The sequence below is a fragment of the Vigna unguiculata genome, chromosome 11 (assembly GCF_004118075.2).
Source record: "Vigna unguiculata cultivar IT97K-499-35 chromosome 11, ASM411807v1, whole genome shotgun sequence".
Lineage (NCBI taxonomy): Eukaryota > Viridiplantae > Streptophyta > Magnoliopsida > Fabales > Fabaceae > Vigna > Vigna unguiculata.
Genome location: NC_040289.1, coordinates 4,240,750 through 4,259,409, shown reverse-complemented (window position 1 = coordinate 4,259,409; position 18,660 = coordinate 4,240,750). Strand labels below are relative to the sequence as shown.

General features: G+C 25.4%; 1 protein-coding gene across 1 annotated transcript; it reads left to right on the top strand.

The window, feature by feature from the left end:
- Nucleotides 1-14,477: 14,477 nt before the first annotated feature.
- On the top strand, nt 14,478-16,145 carry LOC114168257 (MLP-like protein 28). The gene is made up of 2 exons (XM_028053008.1): nt 14,478-14,751; nt 15,651-16,145. The coding sequence occupies exons 1-2, from the start codon at nt 14,565-14,567 to the stop codon at nt 15,920-15,922; spliced, it is 459 nt and encodes a 152-aa protein (XP_027908809.1). The 5' UTR covers nt 14,478-14,564; the 3' UTR covers nt 15,923-16,145.
- The last annotated feature ends 2,515 nt before the right edge of the window (nt 16,146-18,660 follow it).

Genomic DNA, 18,660 nt, shown 5'->3' with positions numbered 1-18,660 from the left:
TCTCGTTATGTTTTTAATGATTAATACTCCTTTTATTATATTTTTAACTAAATGGCGCATTTTCTTATTAAAAATACCATAATAATTTACCAAAGCAAGACGAAAATTAAAATTTCAAAATATAAAAATTATTATATTGGTAAATAAAATAGGAGGTGGCATCACATTATTAAAAACATAAAGAAGTTATAGTTTAACATCGTGAAGAAAATTAATATTCATTTTAAAAATATTGAGCAATGACTATTATTTTACAAAAAGAATGAAAAAAGAAGAAGAATATATATTAGAATTAAAGAAGATATAAATGTCATCTAATATAATTTTTGAGAAGTGATTATAAATTTTATTTAATTTTTTCAAATTTTCATTTCTAGGTATGAAATATTTAATATTATATATATTGGTTTCATTATGGCTTGCTACTTTTATAGAAAAATGTTGCTTACTAAAGAGGGAGAGGAACGATTTGTTAAATGGTATAATAATAAAAAGTAAGGATCGTGGTATAAAATTATTAATATTTTAACGAAACGAGGGGATTGATAAATTCTTTTAATCCAAAAAAGGAGCACGAAAGCATGTAACTTAAAAAAAAAAAAAAAAAAAAAAAAAAAAAAAAAAAGCGAATGATTCATCTTTTTAAACATGAGTACTGAAAAACCAAGCCATCAATCATGAATCATTACAGACTGTTGTTGGTTTATGAAAAGAAGGAGACAAACTTTATAAGATCTATGTCGTGAAAATCATTACACAATGTGGATGTGAATCTGACCTAAGACATTCGACACACGACACTTGAGGGAGTGTGTGTCTAAAACCGTAAATAATTCTTGGGCATAATAAAATTCATTTATGAAATGAAATTAATAAAATCTCAGTTTTTTTATAATAATAGGTTTCATCTTCTCTTATTGAGAATTGTATAATTTTCTTAAGAAGTTTCATTTATTTATTTATTTACATGTATTTAATTTGATCTTCATGTTTATGTTTTCTTTTTTTTTATAATGTTATGTGATAATAAGTTTAGAGTATCAATCTAGCTGAAATATCAAAAGTACAAAATAATACTTAACATAAACTTAAAAAAAGAAATACTGGATACATAATTTTTAATTAAAACTAAAAAATTAATTAGAATACCCACTTGTTATTGCTATATTTCAACGATGTTTCATTTTTCATGGGACATAATCAACGTACATCAAGCAAATGTGCGAACAGTAGAAATTATTTTATCTTACTTTAAATATTTTATCATGATGAAATTTGATTATCACATTAATTTGAAACCGGTTCAAGTTAAATATTTTTTTTCAAATCTTCAAATCTTAATATACAATAATATTACCAATTTACAAACTAATAATCTAGATTATATAATCAATAAATATAAAATCGGTTAAGTTAATTCTATATTAAAACATTAAATTTTAATTAAATTTAATGTATTTGATATAAATATTTAGGCTCTCAAATTTGTTTTTGTGTTTTTGCTCTATAAATCTCTTTTGACTTTATCTCTCTCCTTTTGCTTTTACAGTGCACACATCTTACTTTTGTTATCTGTAATTTTTGTTTATTTATTTCAGCTTATAATATTATACTAAATAACTGTAATTGGGAACAAATTGATTTTTTCAAAATAATTTGGGAATTAAAAGCGATCCATAATGCATTACATTTTGTTTGGCGAGTGGGTTTGAATTGTGTAGCACAAAAGATAATTAAGATAAAAAATGATGCAATTATCTTATAATTTATGGGTCTGTAAAGTTCAACATTTTTTCTTTGAGTGTATGATATTTAACTTTGTTTGAAATCTTTGCTTTAAATGGTTTATAGCATTAACAACACAACACAGCATAATTAAACTTTACAACATTTTGATCAATTTTATATGTCTAGTTTGAATGTAAAAGGAAATAAGTTATGGAAGGTGATGTGGGTGGCTATGATTAGAAGTATATGGGACCATAGGAATTTCATTGTATTTAAAAACAGCCAAAGGAATGGTGAGAAAATTTTTCGGATAGCATAGTTGAAAACTCGGACATGGTTGAGAAACAAAATATCAAAGGCAAATTTTTCATACTCTGATTGGTGTCTATGTCCAAAATCATGTATTCAATCTGTCCCACATTAGTTAAGAAGTGAGATAAAAATAAGGGTCTCATATGCTATAGTGTTATTATCTTTCAATCTAACCTCTTATTGTCATCACCTATGCTATGTGTTGTTTTCTTGTTAAGGTTTTTAGGCAAAATTTTTGCAAAAGAGATAGCTATCTCTTGAAATTATCAGAAACAAGTTACTCTGAAAAAGAAATTATCTTTTGCTAACTCTAGTGGAAAAGGATGATTTACGATAGTTTGTTGGTCCTCAGTTTTTTTGCAAATCTATTGTATGTTATATATATATAATGTTAGATCTATCTTTGTGGGAGATGACCCTAGGATACAATTGTATGCATAGATTCTTTGTAATATTTTGATTATGTAAATATCATAACATACATTTCATTTGTGTTTTGTCTTGTGCAGGATTTGACTGTTGTTTGTGGGTTTTGTATGTTGAAAAGGAAATATAATATTCATAGGTTTCATTTTTTCATCTCCTTTGTTTTTATTGGTATTATACATGGGTTTAGACATCCATAATACCTCATTCTTTTATTTATATATTAGTTAATTACTAATAAAAAAAGTGTTGGAGTATCCTTTATTATTTTCTTTTATTAATATATTTTTAAAAATAAAATATTTAATTTACGGTTAATCTCTACATATCAATATAATTTAATTTAATTTAAAATATTTATTAGAATTAGTGTTAGTTAAATCAGTATTAATAATTTTAATATTTATATGTCTTTAATTAATGTCAGTTTAATTAATGTTAATATAATCTATTATTAATAATTATTTAACTTTAGTGTTAATCCATCTCATCATAATTTTATTTATTGTTAATATATATATATATATATATATATATATATATATATATATATATTATTACTCTTTTGGTATGGAATGTGTGGATTTAGATAACTTGATTTGATTGGATGATGTGCTATTACTTAAAACATTGGTTCTTTGAAGTTGTATGGTCATTTACTTATTGATTTGGTGGTTAAAAAATGAACGGTTTCATGCTCTATGTGTTCTTTGTATGGAAATTATATTGATTTATTTTTTTCTCATTTACTTTTTCATTGTTCTATTGTTATGCAGTTGCGGAAATGGTCAAATAAATTTTTTCAGGATTTTGCACTTTCTTCCTTGGATATGGTTCTTGAATTTATGAAGTCTTCTTGTAGTCATTTGCTTATTGTGATTAAAGTGGTTATCGTTGGTTAGTTGGATGATTTGGAAGATGAGAAATCATAGTAGATTTCAGGATTCTCATTGCTTTTCCTTATGCTATTTTTCAAATTAATAAGAAGCAAGTGTCTAGGACTATGTATAAATCTAATAAGCATATATGTAATATTGTCTCTAATTTTTTGGTAATGGAATTTTTCAATATTCAAACTAGGGAGGGTATGGTTACATTTATGGATTTAATATGCAAATTTCATCTGCTAATTAGCTTAAGGTGCATATTGGTGGTGCAACTAAGAGTTGTCCTAGTTTGACTTTATGCACTAGTATTTTTAGAAGAAATCAAGTTGAATATGTGGATAGTTTTTCACCTTTGCATCATCCTTAGAGGTAGAACTTTCAGAGGTTTTTGTTGGAGAGTCAGTATTATTTAGTCTATCATTGGCTTTTGGATTAACAAGTTTTGGAGTCTTAAAGAAAAATGACATCGATCGGTGCTTGCATTTTTGTAAGCATATATATGTAGTTCAAATTTTGTCATGTTTCACAAGAAAAATCGTTATGCTGCTAAATTAACTAATTTAACATTAATTCATAAAGAATAATATAATTGGTTTAACATTTACCTGATGTATTTATTTAAAATTTTCATAATGTGATTTTTATCATGGGTTGATGTGATCTTCCATACTCTGTATTTTTTTTTTTCTTTTTAATAAATTTTCAAAGACTTTGGAGTATCAATTAACATACGTGAAATGTCAAAGTTTATTATAATATTTAGCATGACCTTATTTGAAAGTAGTGTAACTTAAATGAATATTAATTTTATTTCTTTTTAATATTTATTTAAATTACGGTTGAATAAGTGGATAATATATATGTGACTATAATTAAATTAAGAGGCGTGAATAGTTTTAATTTAATGTAGAGAAGACACTTATTCCACGCGTAAAAATTAGAGTGATTATAAGGTGGATGTTGAAACATTAGATTGTAGTCATGTCCAACTTTGTAATAGCCCCCTACAAACAACCATCAACTAACTAACTCAATGTCTTCGATCCACCACATGCCACATGCCTCACTTTTCTCATTTTACGATAATGTCAACCAAACACTGTACTATGAAATACGAGCATGCTACTTAATAAGTCTTCAAAATCTTATTTTAGAGTTACTTGTCGATTTGTTGTTATATATAGAGAAACAAATGGTGTCCAAAACCATTTTAACTTACCCATTGGTGTCAATTTTTTTAATGTAAATTCAAATTGTTTTTTTTTATTCAAAATGTCACATTCACATTGATGAATGGTTTCATAAACGTCAAGTTTGCATGTGGCTCGCATTTATTCATTTTCATATTTTAAATTTTTAAAGAAAAGTATACCTCTTTCTAACATTACTTTTTTATTTGTGCTGATAAAATAAAATAAGAAAAGAAACTTTTATTTTTACAGCGGCTAAATACAATTAGTTAATGTAAGGATTTGTTTAATTGAAGGTGGTATAATCGAATGAAGTATAAATATTTGATCGTTTAATTGTGAAATTTATAAATAGAAAAAAAAATTAACTATTCAACTTCATTTATAAATATTATTACCGTTCTAAAACATTTTTTCTTTATTTTATTCTTCTTCTTCTCTCTATATTATTGAAGGGTTTTTTTATCATTTTGTAGAGATCCTCGGGAAGAAGAGAGCAAATTATTAAAATGGTATGGTCAATTTTCTCATACTAAAAGGGGGTGAATTAGTATTTAAAGTTTAATTAGATTTGATTTATTTTAAAATCTGTTTTTAGAAGAAAACTTGTTAACACAATAAAAAACAAAATGATTTTTCAGATAACAAATAAGAATTTTAACAACAATAACTAGATTGAATACACATGTTCAATCTCATATCAACTTACTAAGTCAAGATCCATTTGATTCACTTCAATTTTGAAGGATCTTGAGCAAATCTACTTGTTTCCTTCACTGTGCTCCAAGAAAGCTTTCACATAATCTTTTTGCACAATGAGTTTTTTTTCTTTTTCATTTGTGAAGTCAGAGAAACCAGTTTTAATGATCAAAGTCCTGTTCTGATACATTTAATTGATTCTATTAACAACCTAATAGATTAGCCTTAAAATCTATTAGCTTATTTATCTAATGAAATAACTTGATAGTTTTCACTATTAAAAAAACTCATATTTCCTACCAATTTTGTTTTGAAAATTTTTTCATAGGAAATACTTACAAATTTTGTTAAGGAAAAAAATTTGCAAGAAATTGCTATCAATTGTTTTGTAAAATATTTTGTATAAAACACTTTTCGCAACAAATTTTGTATGAAATATTTGCAAATTTTATAATTTTGTAGGAAATGATTATTCACGAAAGAATTACCTGCCAATTAAAATTCTTAGAAAAAATGATAGAAAAAAGTTTTTTCTTGCAAATTTTTTTAACAAATTTGCAAAAAAAATTTCATGTAATATGAAAATTTCTAATAATATTTCAGATATTTTTAAACTTTCGCATCATATTTGTTCATAATGGTTTATACACATGTTAAGATGTTAAGATGATTCTAATGGATTTTTGTTTGGTGTTGTATACTAGGCATATCTTAACTTCTATCCTATACATTGGGAGACATTCATGGCATGTATATTTTGTCATTATGTACATGATCAAAAATAGATTTTTGCCTAATGCTTTGGATCCAGGGACAACACAAATTTGTCTTATTAAAATTTATTCTAGATTAAGTTTCTCTTTGCTTATTTTTCGATTCTGGAACGTTTTGTACGTAAGGATATTAGAGGTCTTATATGTAGTTTTTTTTATCGATAAAAACAAATTAAATTAATGAATTGGGTTACCTAACCCATATACACTCTTCTTATATGTGATTCTTAGAGTAAAGATGAATTTTTGTTAACTCAAAATCATAAGGGTGTGTTGAGATGAATGATTAGAGTCATTTTATATATAGATGCTTAGTTTTGTTGTGAGAGTAGTGGAGTTGAAAGTTTAAACATGAATATACAAACCTTATCCCGTAATCAAAACTTGTTAAGATTTGATTGTACTTTATGGTAGATGATTTATGAAAGTGTTGTACTCACAAGATTTATTTGGTTTTTCGCAGGGGTTCGTGAGTTGATTGAATATAAATGTTTGAGTTTGTGATGAAATTATGTCGATTATTTTTTTATATCGATTATCACTATAATTATCGGAAGTAAAAATTTTATAATAAAATTCAATTTTATTACATACTATGATTTTATTAACCGACATACTATGACTTTTTTGTTATCTTGGGTAAGAGAAAAGTATTTTGTGTCGGGCGGTGGTGATAGGTAGAACTTGTCCAAATCTCCAAGAAAAATGAGAAAAATTTCCTTACACCGCATGATACCAGAACATGCTGAAATAATGGATTTACGTGAAAGATGAGTTCAATTTCCACATAGAATATTAAAACCACTTCTGACTTAGAATAAGATAATAAATTTATAAATTTTCACACTTATAAGGTGTTTGATATTTTTATTTTTATTCGATATAAAATTTATATCTATACTCAGATTCCTAATATATATATATATATATATATATATATATATATATATACTTTCTTTTTATTTGTCTTATTTGTTTTATATTTATGTAATTTATTTGCATCTCAGAGATAATTTTCTCTTACCATAATCTTTATATGATTATATTCAAATGATTTATTATTAATTACAGTAAATCAAATACTTTTATCTCTCAAATTTAAATATTTCTACTCATTTTTAATATTTTTATTTTTTTTACTTAAAAAATTTTAACTATTAATTTCAAATGTTCAAACACATAAATCTTTTATTTAATAGATAATATAGAAAATTTATCTTTTTTAATCTATTTGATCTTAGTTTTAGTTTCATACGAAGAACTTTTATTTTGTTAAAGTAACTATCATCATCTTTTAACTATTCAGCTACTTTGAAAAAAGTTTCCTAAATTTTTAAGGTACTTTTCATTTTATCGGTCCTTAATTATATATTTTTTTTCATTTGTTTGATTTTATTGAATTGTGTATCAAATTGTTTTTTTTTACACACATTTAATCAATTTTATTTTTTTTAGTATTTTTATTTGTTATTTATTTTTATCATATAAAATATTGTTTTGGTAATTTTTATTGGAACTATTTTTATTTTCTAATTTATTTCGTAAATATAATTTTATCATCGCAATTATATAAAGATATATTATTTACTATAATTAGGAGTGTCAAAATGGGTCAGGTCCGACGGCTCGACCCGTTGACCTGCCAAAAAAAAGTGGGTCAGGTTAGAAAACAGAACCTGTCAACTTGTACCAAACTGACCCCTCTAGCCCGTCAACCTGATGGGCAAACCCGCGGGTCAATCTGCAGGCCAACCCGTGGGCCTTCTAAGTTAAAAAAGAAGTACACATGCAACATGTGGTTCAAACTGAGAAAGAACACTTTCTGCTAAAGTGCAAAAAATGTCATAGATATTCATTTACGCCAATTAAATTTAGAAACACGTTTCATTTGGAGTTATATATGTACACAACTACAACATTCACTTCAAGTATAAGTTTTTTAGTATTTTATCTACACTAACCAACAATCATAACAAAAGTTTTGTTTTGTTTTGTTTTTTGCTTTTGCAGGTATTAATCTTCTTAAGTTTTACATATTTATTAAATGATTGTAATATTTTTCCTACACTAAATATTGGGTAGAACTATTTTCAAGTTTTTTTTTTGTGGTAAAAATTTCCATATTTTACAACATTTTCATATCTTTATTACTATCTCAGATTTTGTCATTACAATGATTAAAATCAACATTGTTAACACAAATAATTGATGAAAAAAATGATTTGATAAAAACTAAGACAAAGATTTTTGGACCTCCAATTTTTTTTAAAAAAAGTCAAAGCTGGCCCATGGGCCAGCCCGCAGGTCGGGTTGAATAAACGAACCCGTTTTCCACTTACGGATCAGCCCGGCCCGGCCCGTTTATAACGGGCCAAAAATGAGGCAGGTTAAAACGGGTTAGGCTGGCCCGTTTTGACACCCCTAACTATAATATAATAAATTAATATCATTGTCATGAATCTTATGTATATCGAGCCAACAAAGATTAAAGTTCAAAAAATGAAATATCTATGCTAAATTTCAATGATTATTAGTTTAATCTTTGTTCTATTTGCGATTTTGTTCAACTGGTGTATTATAATTAGGGATGGCAAAAATACCTACGTCCGCGGATATCCGCGGATAAAATACGCAGCGGATAGTTACTACCCGCGGGTAGCGGGTATTTTAATACCCGCTTATAAATAGGTCGGGTACGGGTATCATACTATCCGTACTTGCAGGTACCCGTTACCTGCAAAAAATTAAAATTAAAATTTAATTTATATTTTATTAAGTTAAATTTAATTAAAATTAAAAATATATTTTATTATGTCAAATTTAATTATAATTATAATTTTATTTTATTTATATTTTATTTTTATAATTTTATATTAAAAAATTTATAAATTTTTTTTAAAATATTTGCGGGTATCGGGTATCCACGTGTACCCGCGGGTTTTAAAAATATCTGCGAATATTTTTTAAGCGGATACCTGGCCGGATAAATAGGCGGGTATCAGACGAATTTTTTTTTTGCGGGTCGGATTGCGGGTAGGCACTATCCGTGCCCGACCCGACCTGTTGTCATCCCTAATTATAATCTTTATTTGTATATAAAAAAAGAGTTAATTGAATTTAGAGAAAGGGATGTAAAGAAACATTTTCAAACTTGAATACTTATTTTTTATAATTTTTTTTTATTTTATCAACTTTATTTCATTAAAGTTAGCAAACTTAGTAAATATTTTGGTTCTGAGAAAAATTTATTTCATACTCCAATTCGAAATGTATATAATTATAATTTTTTTCTAAATATTTGATATTAAAGAAACAAGAATACATCTTTTTTATATTGAATATTTGATAATATGGTTATATTGAATATTTGATAATATTGTGTTTCTTTTGTCATAATTTTTTATATTTTTATAAAAAAATTATTAATTGATTTTAAAATAATAAAAAAATGGATACAATTATATATCCATTATTCGGTGGGGATTATGATGATATAAAAATGTTATACTTGTTAGATATTGATATGATAATGTAAATGAATTTTTTTTAGAATGAGTATGTGTGGAGACGGACCTTTGCTGTGGCAGGGGAGCCACGACTCCCCCAACGTTTTTTTTATTATTTTCTATATATGTGTTAAAAAACATTTATATTATTATATTATTTATATGAATTTAGTTTAAAAAAACTTTTTTAAAATTTAAAAATCAAGTTTTGCTTATTTATTTTTTATTTGATTTCTCTCTCTTTTGTACCTCCATCTCCTACTCTTGTCCTCTTTCTATCTCAATTTTGATCATCAACATCTTATTATTTTCAAAAACAAATTACTCCACGATAAGATGGAGGAGTGTAATTAAAGCTATTTTAGGATTTGAAGTTAAGTAACGGAACAATAATATTAAAAATTAATTTTAAGATGAAGGAAGATGATCATTTAGAAATTGTTAATTTTCTTAAAATATTGAATTTTGGTTTTGAGATCTAATATGAGGTATTCATAATTTTATCTTTTCCTACATAAGACGGAGGCTGAACTTTTAGTCAACACTATGATCATCTATATTAAAAGGGATATTACAGCAAGTTTTAGCTCTGATTAAATGATTGAAGATTTTAAGGTATTGAAAGAGCGTAAATGAACAATCTAATAAAGACAACTTTTACTTTATTTAATATATTAATGTTTACGATAAACTTTGTGTTACACTTTCATATATATATATATATATATATATATATATATATATATATATTATATGTTTTGGATTATATTATCATGTGTTTATTTTGAAAAGAAAAAATAATGTAAAGAAATATAAAAAAATTAATTAAAAAAATAATATATATATATATATTTTTTTTTTTTTTTGACCTCTTAAAATTTGTGTTCAAGTTGAATATATATGATGATGGAACTTGTTTCCACCCACCCATTGTCTTCTCGATCCATGATGCTTGGATTAGACTCTAATCTCACAATGAATAGTATATACAGAAAAAACAAAAAGAATATAAAGAAAAAACATTTTAGAAACATAATGATGATTTTAATTGAAACTTGAATAGTTAACTTTTTTTTCTTAATTAAAATTTTTATAATTAAATAATAAAATATTCATAATCTATCCGTTATTATACCACTTTTACTTCCAAACAATTAACTAAGTGCTTACATAATAATTAAAACTTAACATCTTTCTAATGCAGATACTGAAACTTAACAATAGAATTATAATCATTAATTTAACTAAAGCAATGCATCAAGTACTCAATATTGTAAAATTATCCGTTCAACACCTCACTGGGAAAGAGACATGTGTTACATCAAGAGATACGCGATCTTCACAATTATGGATTTGCAAAATTATAAGAATTTCTTAGGAGAATATCTTCCCTACTTGATGTCATATTTAACTTGCAAATATAATTTTAGGAAAATTTGATTTAGTCAAGGTATAATTAGCAAGACAACATAATATTTTTAGTGAAATAATTAGTTAACGGACAATGATATAAACCCAAAATATTTTTATAAAGCGTTTACAAAAAAATATATAAAGAAAAGGGTACAACATGATCCTACATAGCAATTTCATATGTAAGATCTAACATATTTATATTATTGTCATTAAGAATGAAAATTAATATTGGCCTGATCTTCGTAAGTTTTGTAACATATTTTTATTTAATATTATTTACACTTAAATTATGAATCCAAAACATCAATAATGATGATATTTTTAGGAGTCTGGTTTATCTAGGGATGACAACGGGACATGGTGGGGACGAATTTCGCTATCTCATTCATCCTCATAGAAAAGATTCATCTCATTCTCATATTCAAACTCAATGAGTATAAAACTTTGGTCTCATCTCTGTTCCCACCGGATAACGGATATAATCTCATAATCATATTCGTATCCGTTTTCTTACTATTTCAATATTAATTTTAATTAATTTTTATAAAATAATAAAAAATTATGGTAAAGAAAACATAATATTATCAAATATTCAATATTAGAAGAATGATTGTTTCTTCAATATCAAATACTTTGAAATAAATTATAATTATTTATATCTTAGATTAGAATACCAAATAAAATTTCATGAGTACCAAAACATTTATTAAATTTATAAACATTAATGAAACTAGTTGATAAAATTTAAAAATATTTTTATAAAAATATAAAAGGCATCTTTAGGTTTATCTGGTGAGTTTGTTTGTGTTGTCTTCTGATATGAACATCAAAAACACAAACTCTATTTTTAGGTGTTATTTCCATTGGTGTAAACATAGGCACGATCACACTATCACGTATGTGTATATGTATTTTTTAACTATTTATAAATTATTTAAATTTTAAAAGTAGTAATTAAAAGGACAAAAAAGTAAAATGTGTATATAGTTATAGATAAAATAAATTTTAATTATTCAAATAAAAGATATATTATAAGTAATAAACAAAGTTTTTATTATGTGTAATTATTTAAATTTAAAAAATAGTTACTAAGATATAAATGAGTAAATAATCTATAACAATATATGAAGAGATGATCTCTTCTGTGTTCACATTTTATTTTTTTATTTTTATCTTTAATTATTATTTTAAAAATTAATTATTTTATAAATATTTTACTTTTAACTGTTATTCTAAAATTTGCTTTTGTTTTTAACGGTTATTTTCACTAAAACCTATTTTATGTACATATTTTATTTTTTCAATTTTACTTATTGTTTAAAAACCTCTTTTTTTTAACAGCAATTTTATTTAACAACTATTTTAAAATTTAATTATATATTTTGAAAGTAAATATTATTAATTTTAATTTAAATTTATATAAAAATTAAAAAATACAAATACAAAAGCACGATAGTGTTTGTACTTTCCCTAGTTCTTTTATCATGACTAATTATTTGAATTAAAAAAAAAATAATTAATAAATAATAAAACTAAAAAAATAATTTTTTTATTATGAATAATTTTAAATTTAAAAAGTACTAAATATATGTATTCTATTTCTCTGTATAGTTATAAATTTTATATTGATTCCTCGTTACTAAAACCGTTCTCGTATTAAATGAATAAAATATTTTTAATTTAGTCTCTAAACTTAATAAGACATATTTCATGTAGTTTTTTATAATTATTTAATATTTATTTAATTTAATATTTTAATTTGAGATGTATATAATTATAATATTTTTATGTTTGATATTGAAAAAAAAAATGTTTATCCTTCGATAATATATTTTTTTTTGTCATTTTTCAAAAAATATTATTTAATTAATATATTGAATAGCAAGACTTTTGATCTCATATTGAATGAGAATGTAGATGAATTTTTAGTTAAGGAAGGAGAATGGAAAAGTGAAATCTCACCCACCCAACACACTACCATCCCTATTTATAGTGTAGCTCTTCTATTTTATTTTAAGGTGCTACCAAAATTTACTTATAATTCTCCTTACCTAATATAGTAGTTAATCCAAACAACAAGTCCTATTTTCTTACAATAATCTAAAACCTATTCAAAGAAGACCATGATAATAAACTAAAGTTAAGATTCACAATTTTCTATCAAACCCCACATAAAAGCAACTATTCCTATGCATATGCAAACCACAATACATATAATCAAACAAAGAAAATGAGAATACAAGTAAATTCACTGTTAAAAAAGGCACATATTTCTTGCTGATTTTGATTTGAAAATTTTGTCGCAGGAAATACTTACGAATTTTGTTATTAAAAATAATTTGCATGAAATTGTCACTAACTTTTTTTGCGAAATATTTTGTATAAAACAGTTTTTACAGAAAATTTTGTTGGAAATACTTAAATATTTTATAATTTTATAGAAAATAATTATCCACAAAAAAATTATCTATCAATTAAAATTTTTAAAAAATAATAAAATATTTTTTGTAAATATTTTTAACAAATTTACAAGAAAAATGTCACGAAATACAAAAATTTATAATAATGATTTATTGTAAAAAAAAATTTGATATCCTTATCTGTGCTTACTATCATTATGCCAAAGTCATATATTTTATAGGATAAACGGATCTCTTAAAAATATAAAAAAAATAGAGAATAAGTTAAACAAAAAGAATAATTTTTATAAAATAAAATTGAAATAATTATTTTTTCTATTTATAAACTTTTGACTTATAAGATATTTCATGTAGCGTGGACTTATAATAGCTATACTATGAGTATATACCTCTATTAATAATACATATAGCACGACAAAAGATATTCGTAATAAAATGTATGAAGATTTAGAGTAACCAATAATAATAGGTAGTCGTTGTAATTATTATCCGCCGAAATAATTTTATTTTTAAGAAGGAAATATTGCTCCAGTATTCAAACAAATACTTTTTTTAAAGAATCCTATGAATCATGTGAATACAAACAATATAAAATAGAATGCGTAATAATAATGCATGTTATTTTATGACATCTTGTCAAGTTTTTTTCCTCCTAAAACCGACAATACTAATTGAAGAGACGTGTTATCAATCAACATAAAATAAACACTAAATAAAACAAGGCCATTGGAACTGATTCAATAATTGATGACTTTAACAAGAGCATATTAATTTTTTTTTCTTTTATTTCAATTACATATTTTAAAAGTTCCTCCTCGTTTATATTGAAATTAATTATTTATTACTTCATGTTATGTTCTCCGTGTCTTATTGTTAGTTTGACATTTTACATATTATATTATCAATCTTTGCTTTAAGACTATATAATTGAGAATATGGTAATAGGTTTCATATTAAAATTTCACACCAGTTGATAAATAAAAAAAGAAGAAAAAAAGTGAGTAACTGAATTGAATTTATATTTTAAAGAAGAAATATTAGCCATTTACCTTTATTGTAGGGTAGAGAGACCCCACAATTGAATTAGTTGAGAATTGGGCAAATTGAGTTCTATATAAGTAGGATAGTGGCATCTTTATTCTCACCATCTTTCTCATCTTCTTCTTTCCAATTCTTGCATCTATTACTTGCTTCTTTCTTCTTCACCATGACTCTTTTGGGCAAAATCAGCACTGAAATTGGTGTTCATGCAACTGCTGAAAAATGGTACAACCTCTTCGCAACGCAACTCCATCATGTTCAAAACCTTGCTGACAGAGTTCATGGCACCAAGCTGCACCATGGTGAAGACTGGCATCACAATGAGTCCATCAAGCACTGGACTTATGTCATAGGTAATTCAACTTCTAATATATATACATACATATTCTTGGAGATAATACTAATTTACACTATACGTGTAACTGCATACCTTACTTTATCAGTTGATTTTGAAGGATCGTGTTAAAAATTTTACTTTTTAATATAATACGAAAATCTTAAGTTAAAATATATCTTAACAAAATTTGTTATTTATTTAATTTAAAAAATTTGTTGTTTATTAGATCTATCATGCTCGTCTACCGTCAAATTAATTATTCATGTGTAGTTAGTTTCTTGCTTGAGTCTTTTGTTTTTTCTATGTCAGTAATAGTAAATAGAAATAGAAAAGAGACGATCGATGCTTTGTCATGTAAATCTTGTTAGACCTACTCCATGTGCGAAAACAAGTTTGTTTCTATTGATTTGGATGGAATAAACTCCTATATAAAAAGCGGCGCATGCGCGCACACACAAAATATATATATATATATATATATATATATATATATATATATATATAAAGATGGTATACATAAATGAATTATTTTTCTTGATATAATTGTTATAAAATGCATTATTAAAAAAACTCATAATTTCTATTAATTTTATTTTAAAATTTTTTTTCGAAGAAAATACTTACAAATTTTGTTATAAAAAAAATTTGCAAAAAATTGCTACCAATTTTCTTGCAAAATATTTTGTATAAAACACTTTTCGCAACAAATTTTGTAAGAAATACTTGCAAATTTTATAATTTTGTAGGAAATAATTACTTATGAAGGAATTACCTGCCAATTAAACTTTTTAGAAAAAATGACAGAAAAAAGTATTTTCTTAAAAATTCTTTTAACAAAATTTCAAGAAAAATTCTATAACATAATATGAAAATTTCTAACCGTGATGATTCGTTGTATTTTTTGTGGAAGAACAGATGGTAAAGTCACAACATGTCATGAGAGTATTGAATCTGTTGATGAAGCAAACAAAACAATCTACTACAAACTGTTCGGTGAAGAGATCGACCAGAAGTTCAAGGTGTTTAGGCTGATATTTCAAGCAATTGATAAGGAAAACGGTGGTGCTATCATCAAATGGAGCATTGAATATGAGAGGGTTGATGAAGAAATTGAACCTCCCTATGGCTACATCGAGTACGTGCACAAATGCACCAGTGACATTGATGGTCATCTTCTCAAGGCTTAATTAACTCCAAAACTTTATGAATAAAAAAAAGAAAAGAAAAGAAATAATGGGTGTGTTTGAACAGAAAGGATGCTTCCATAGATCCTTCCTTTGTATTAAATAAATTCTGATATGCATGTAATCAGTGATGTCTTCGAGTGTGCTTATAAATTTCATGTTATAGTGCTCGTTTGTGATGCACATATAATTGCTTATTTATTGTTCACATGAATATATATAAAAATACTTTTTGTGCTGTGCTTTAGGTTTTGTGCGTTGTTTAAATTAAAGTTGATTTGCCAAATCTTCAGCGGCACGTGCAAACGCGTTAACGATAAGTTATGGATATTTTAATGTCCTCGTTTCAATTGCAAAACCAAATATAATATATAACAGTTGATGACATCACCGGATATTAAGAGAAGAACTAACGCTTTTATATAATATTACGGTAGTTAAAGTTGTTTAATTGTTTTACAAATGAATACGCTCTTAGTTTATTTTCTTATCATCGATTTCAATGGAGGTCATTTTCATTTTTGTCATCAACTTAGAAGAGAAAGAGTTAAATACAAATCGCGACGGAATGAGAAACAATAAAATCTATATAAATATCATAGAGGAGTTGTCATTCGAGGGGTATATGTGGATAAAATTTACAATGGGTGTGAAATAAATATTATAAAAGATACATGTGGATAAGGAGTATTTTTTATATCTGCATATTAACAGGATCCGGGTACGAGTATTATAGTAACCGTACATATATATCTGTACCCGTTGTACTCTAATTTAAATTATAAAAAATATTAAAATATTAACACATTTATTTTGAATTTTTTTATCAGCAAGAATAAAATAAATTAAATAAAGCACTTCAGGGGTGCTCTAATCCTTAAAAAAGCAGAACTTGGACAAATAGATGAAATAGCTTAGCATCGTGGCTTCATCAAAACAAAAGACCATCCAAAACTAGATGATCACAATTTAGAACAACTTTGTGATCCAAAAAACAAAAGGGACAAAGAGTATGCATACCTAAAAACAGACCCCAACCAAATTTCCAAACAGTATAATAATAGTATACATTAATCAGACCACATTCTTCCTAATACCAATACTTCAAACGTTTGAATGAATTAATTGGTATTAAGAAATTTTCATTTCTTTATAAAATGTTATTCAACACTATTTAAATAAGTTATTTTGGATTTTGTTTGAAATTGATGAATGTTATATATTGTATTTTATTTGAATTTATAGTTAAAATATGTTATTAAATATTTTAAACTTCTTTTTGTAAATACACGCGCGTATCCATATATATCCATGAATATTAAAAAAATATACGTATACCCTACCCGCACCGTTGATATGTTAGTAATTTTGGTCATGCATATATATGACACATAATTAAATGTGTTAGGGCCATTATTTATAAAGCCAAATAATAAAGTGATCTGACTAAATTAAAGATTTGGCTAAAGGCATATGTCATGAAAATAAATATTGTGTAGAGACCAGCTAGTAATTTCTAATTTGATGAGGGGCCAAATTAGAAATACTAAAACTTAAGTAATTCAGTTTATAAATGGTCGTGGTTCCCTTCTGAGAGTACACACAGAGTTAACATACTTTTCCTGTTCCTTTCCCTCTATCCCCATCAAGAGAGAACACCAAAGGAAAATCAAGGTGCTCTACAGGAGGAAGATCACTACGCATATAGGAGTGCTCTAATATTATCGTTATGGCCAATTCAGGTACGCTTCCGTTTACTATTTACAACATGATTATCAGTATGGGTATGAGATATTGTTTATGAGTTTATGATTGATTATTAGAATCAATATTATGATTTATATTATGTTTATGTACATGAATGTGCGTTTATGTGCGTAAAAGTGTGATTATGTGCATGAAGATGTCAGAATCAATAATAGGATCATATTCTGCGTTTATGCTTACATGTGGTATCAGAGCCGCCCATACTTGATTCATGTTTGTCTTTGGTTAATTTAATTAATTTCTATTCAGAACCCTAAATCCCTAATTCTGAAACCCTTAATCCCAAATTTGTTTTTTGGGAGAAAAACCCCAAATTGAGAATCCTAGGGTTTCTTAAAACCCTAATTGAAGTAAATTATTTTAATTAATTTTGAATTTTGGGTTCAAGACATTTGAACATAAGGATTTATATTTTAGAATATAAATAATTTTATTTATTTTATATATTTTTTGGTTGTTTAATATATAAAATAAATATATTTGGTTTTGGAATAAATATATAATCAAATTTTGGTTTTGTTTAATATTTTAAATGAATTAATTGAATCAAGAAGTCACCAAAGTGACCTCTCTTGAGTAGATAGTTCGTGAAAAAATGTTAAATGTTGGTGTTTATGTACGTTCATGCGAGTATTGATCGGCCCAAAGGAAGATTAATATTTGGCCGGATTGCATACACACTTGTGATGATAAACATGTGATAATTATAAGAATTTACTTTGTCGATGATAAATTAATCCAAAGATTAGTTTGTTGTTGGACGTGCTTTATTATCAATGTTTGATCATTACAACGAGATAGATACCTCTAGCAGTTGATATTACTGTCCAAAGACTTGATATTAATGGTGCATTGGGTGTTTTGGGATGGGTTAAACCATTATTTGAATATTTTTATAATGATTTATTTTATTATGTGAGCATAATAAGTTATTCCTCTTGTTTTATATTTATATATATATATATATATATATA

What these genes read in the sequence shown, in the direction of transcription:
- LOC114168257 (XM_028053008.1), top strand. Translation starts at nt 14,565, where the DNA reads ATGACTCTTTTGGGCAAAATCAGCACTGAAATTGGTGTTCATGCAACT. An exon ending in GCACTGGACTTATGTCATAG is followed by an intron (nt 14,752 to 15,650) that starts GTAATTCAACTT and finishes GTGGAAGAACAG; the next exon opens with ATGGTAAAGTCACAACATGT.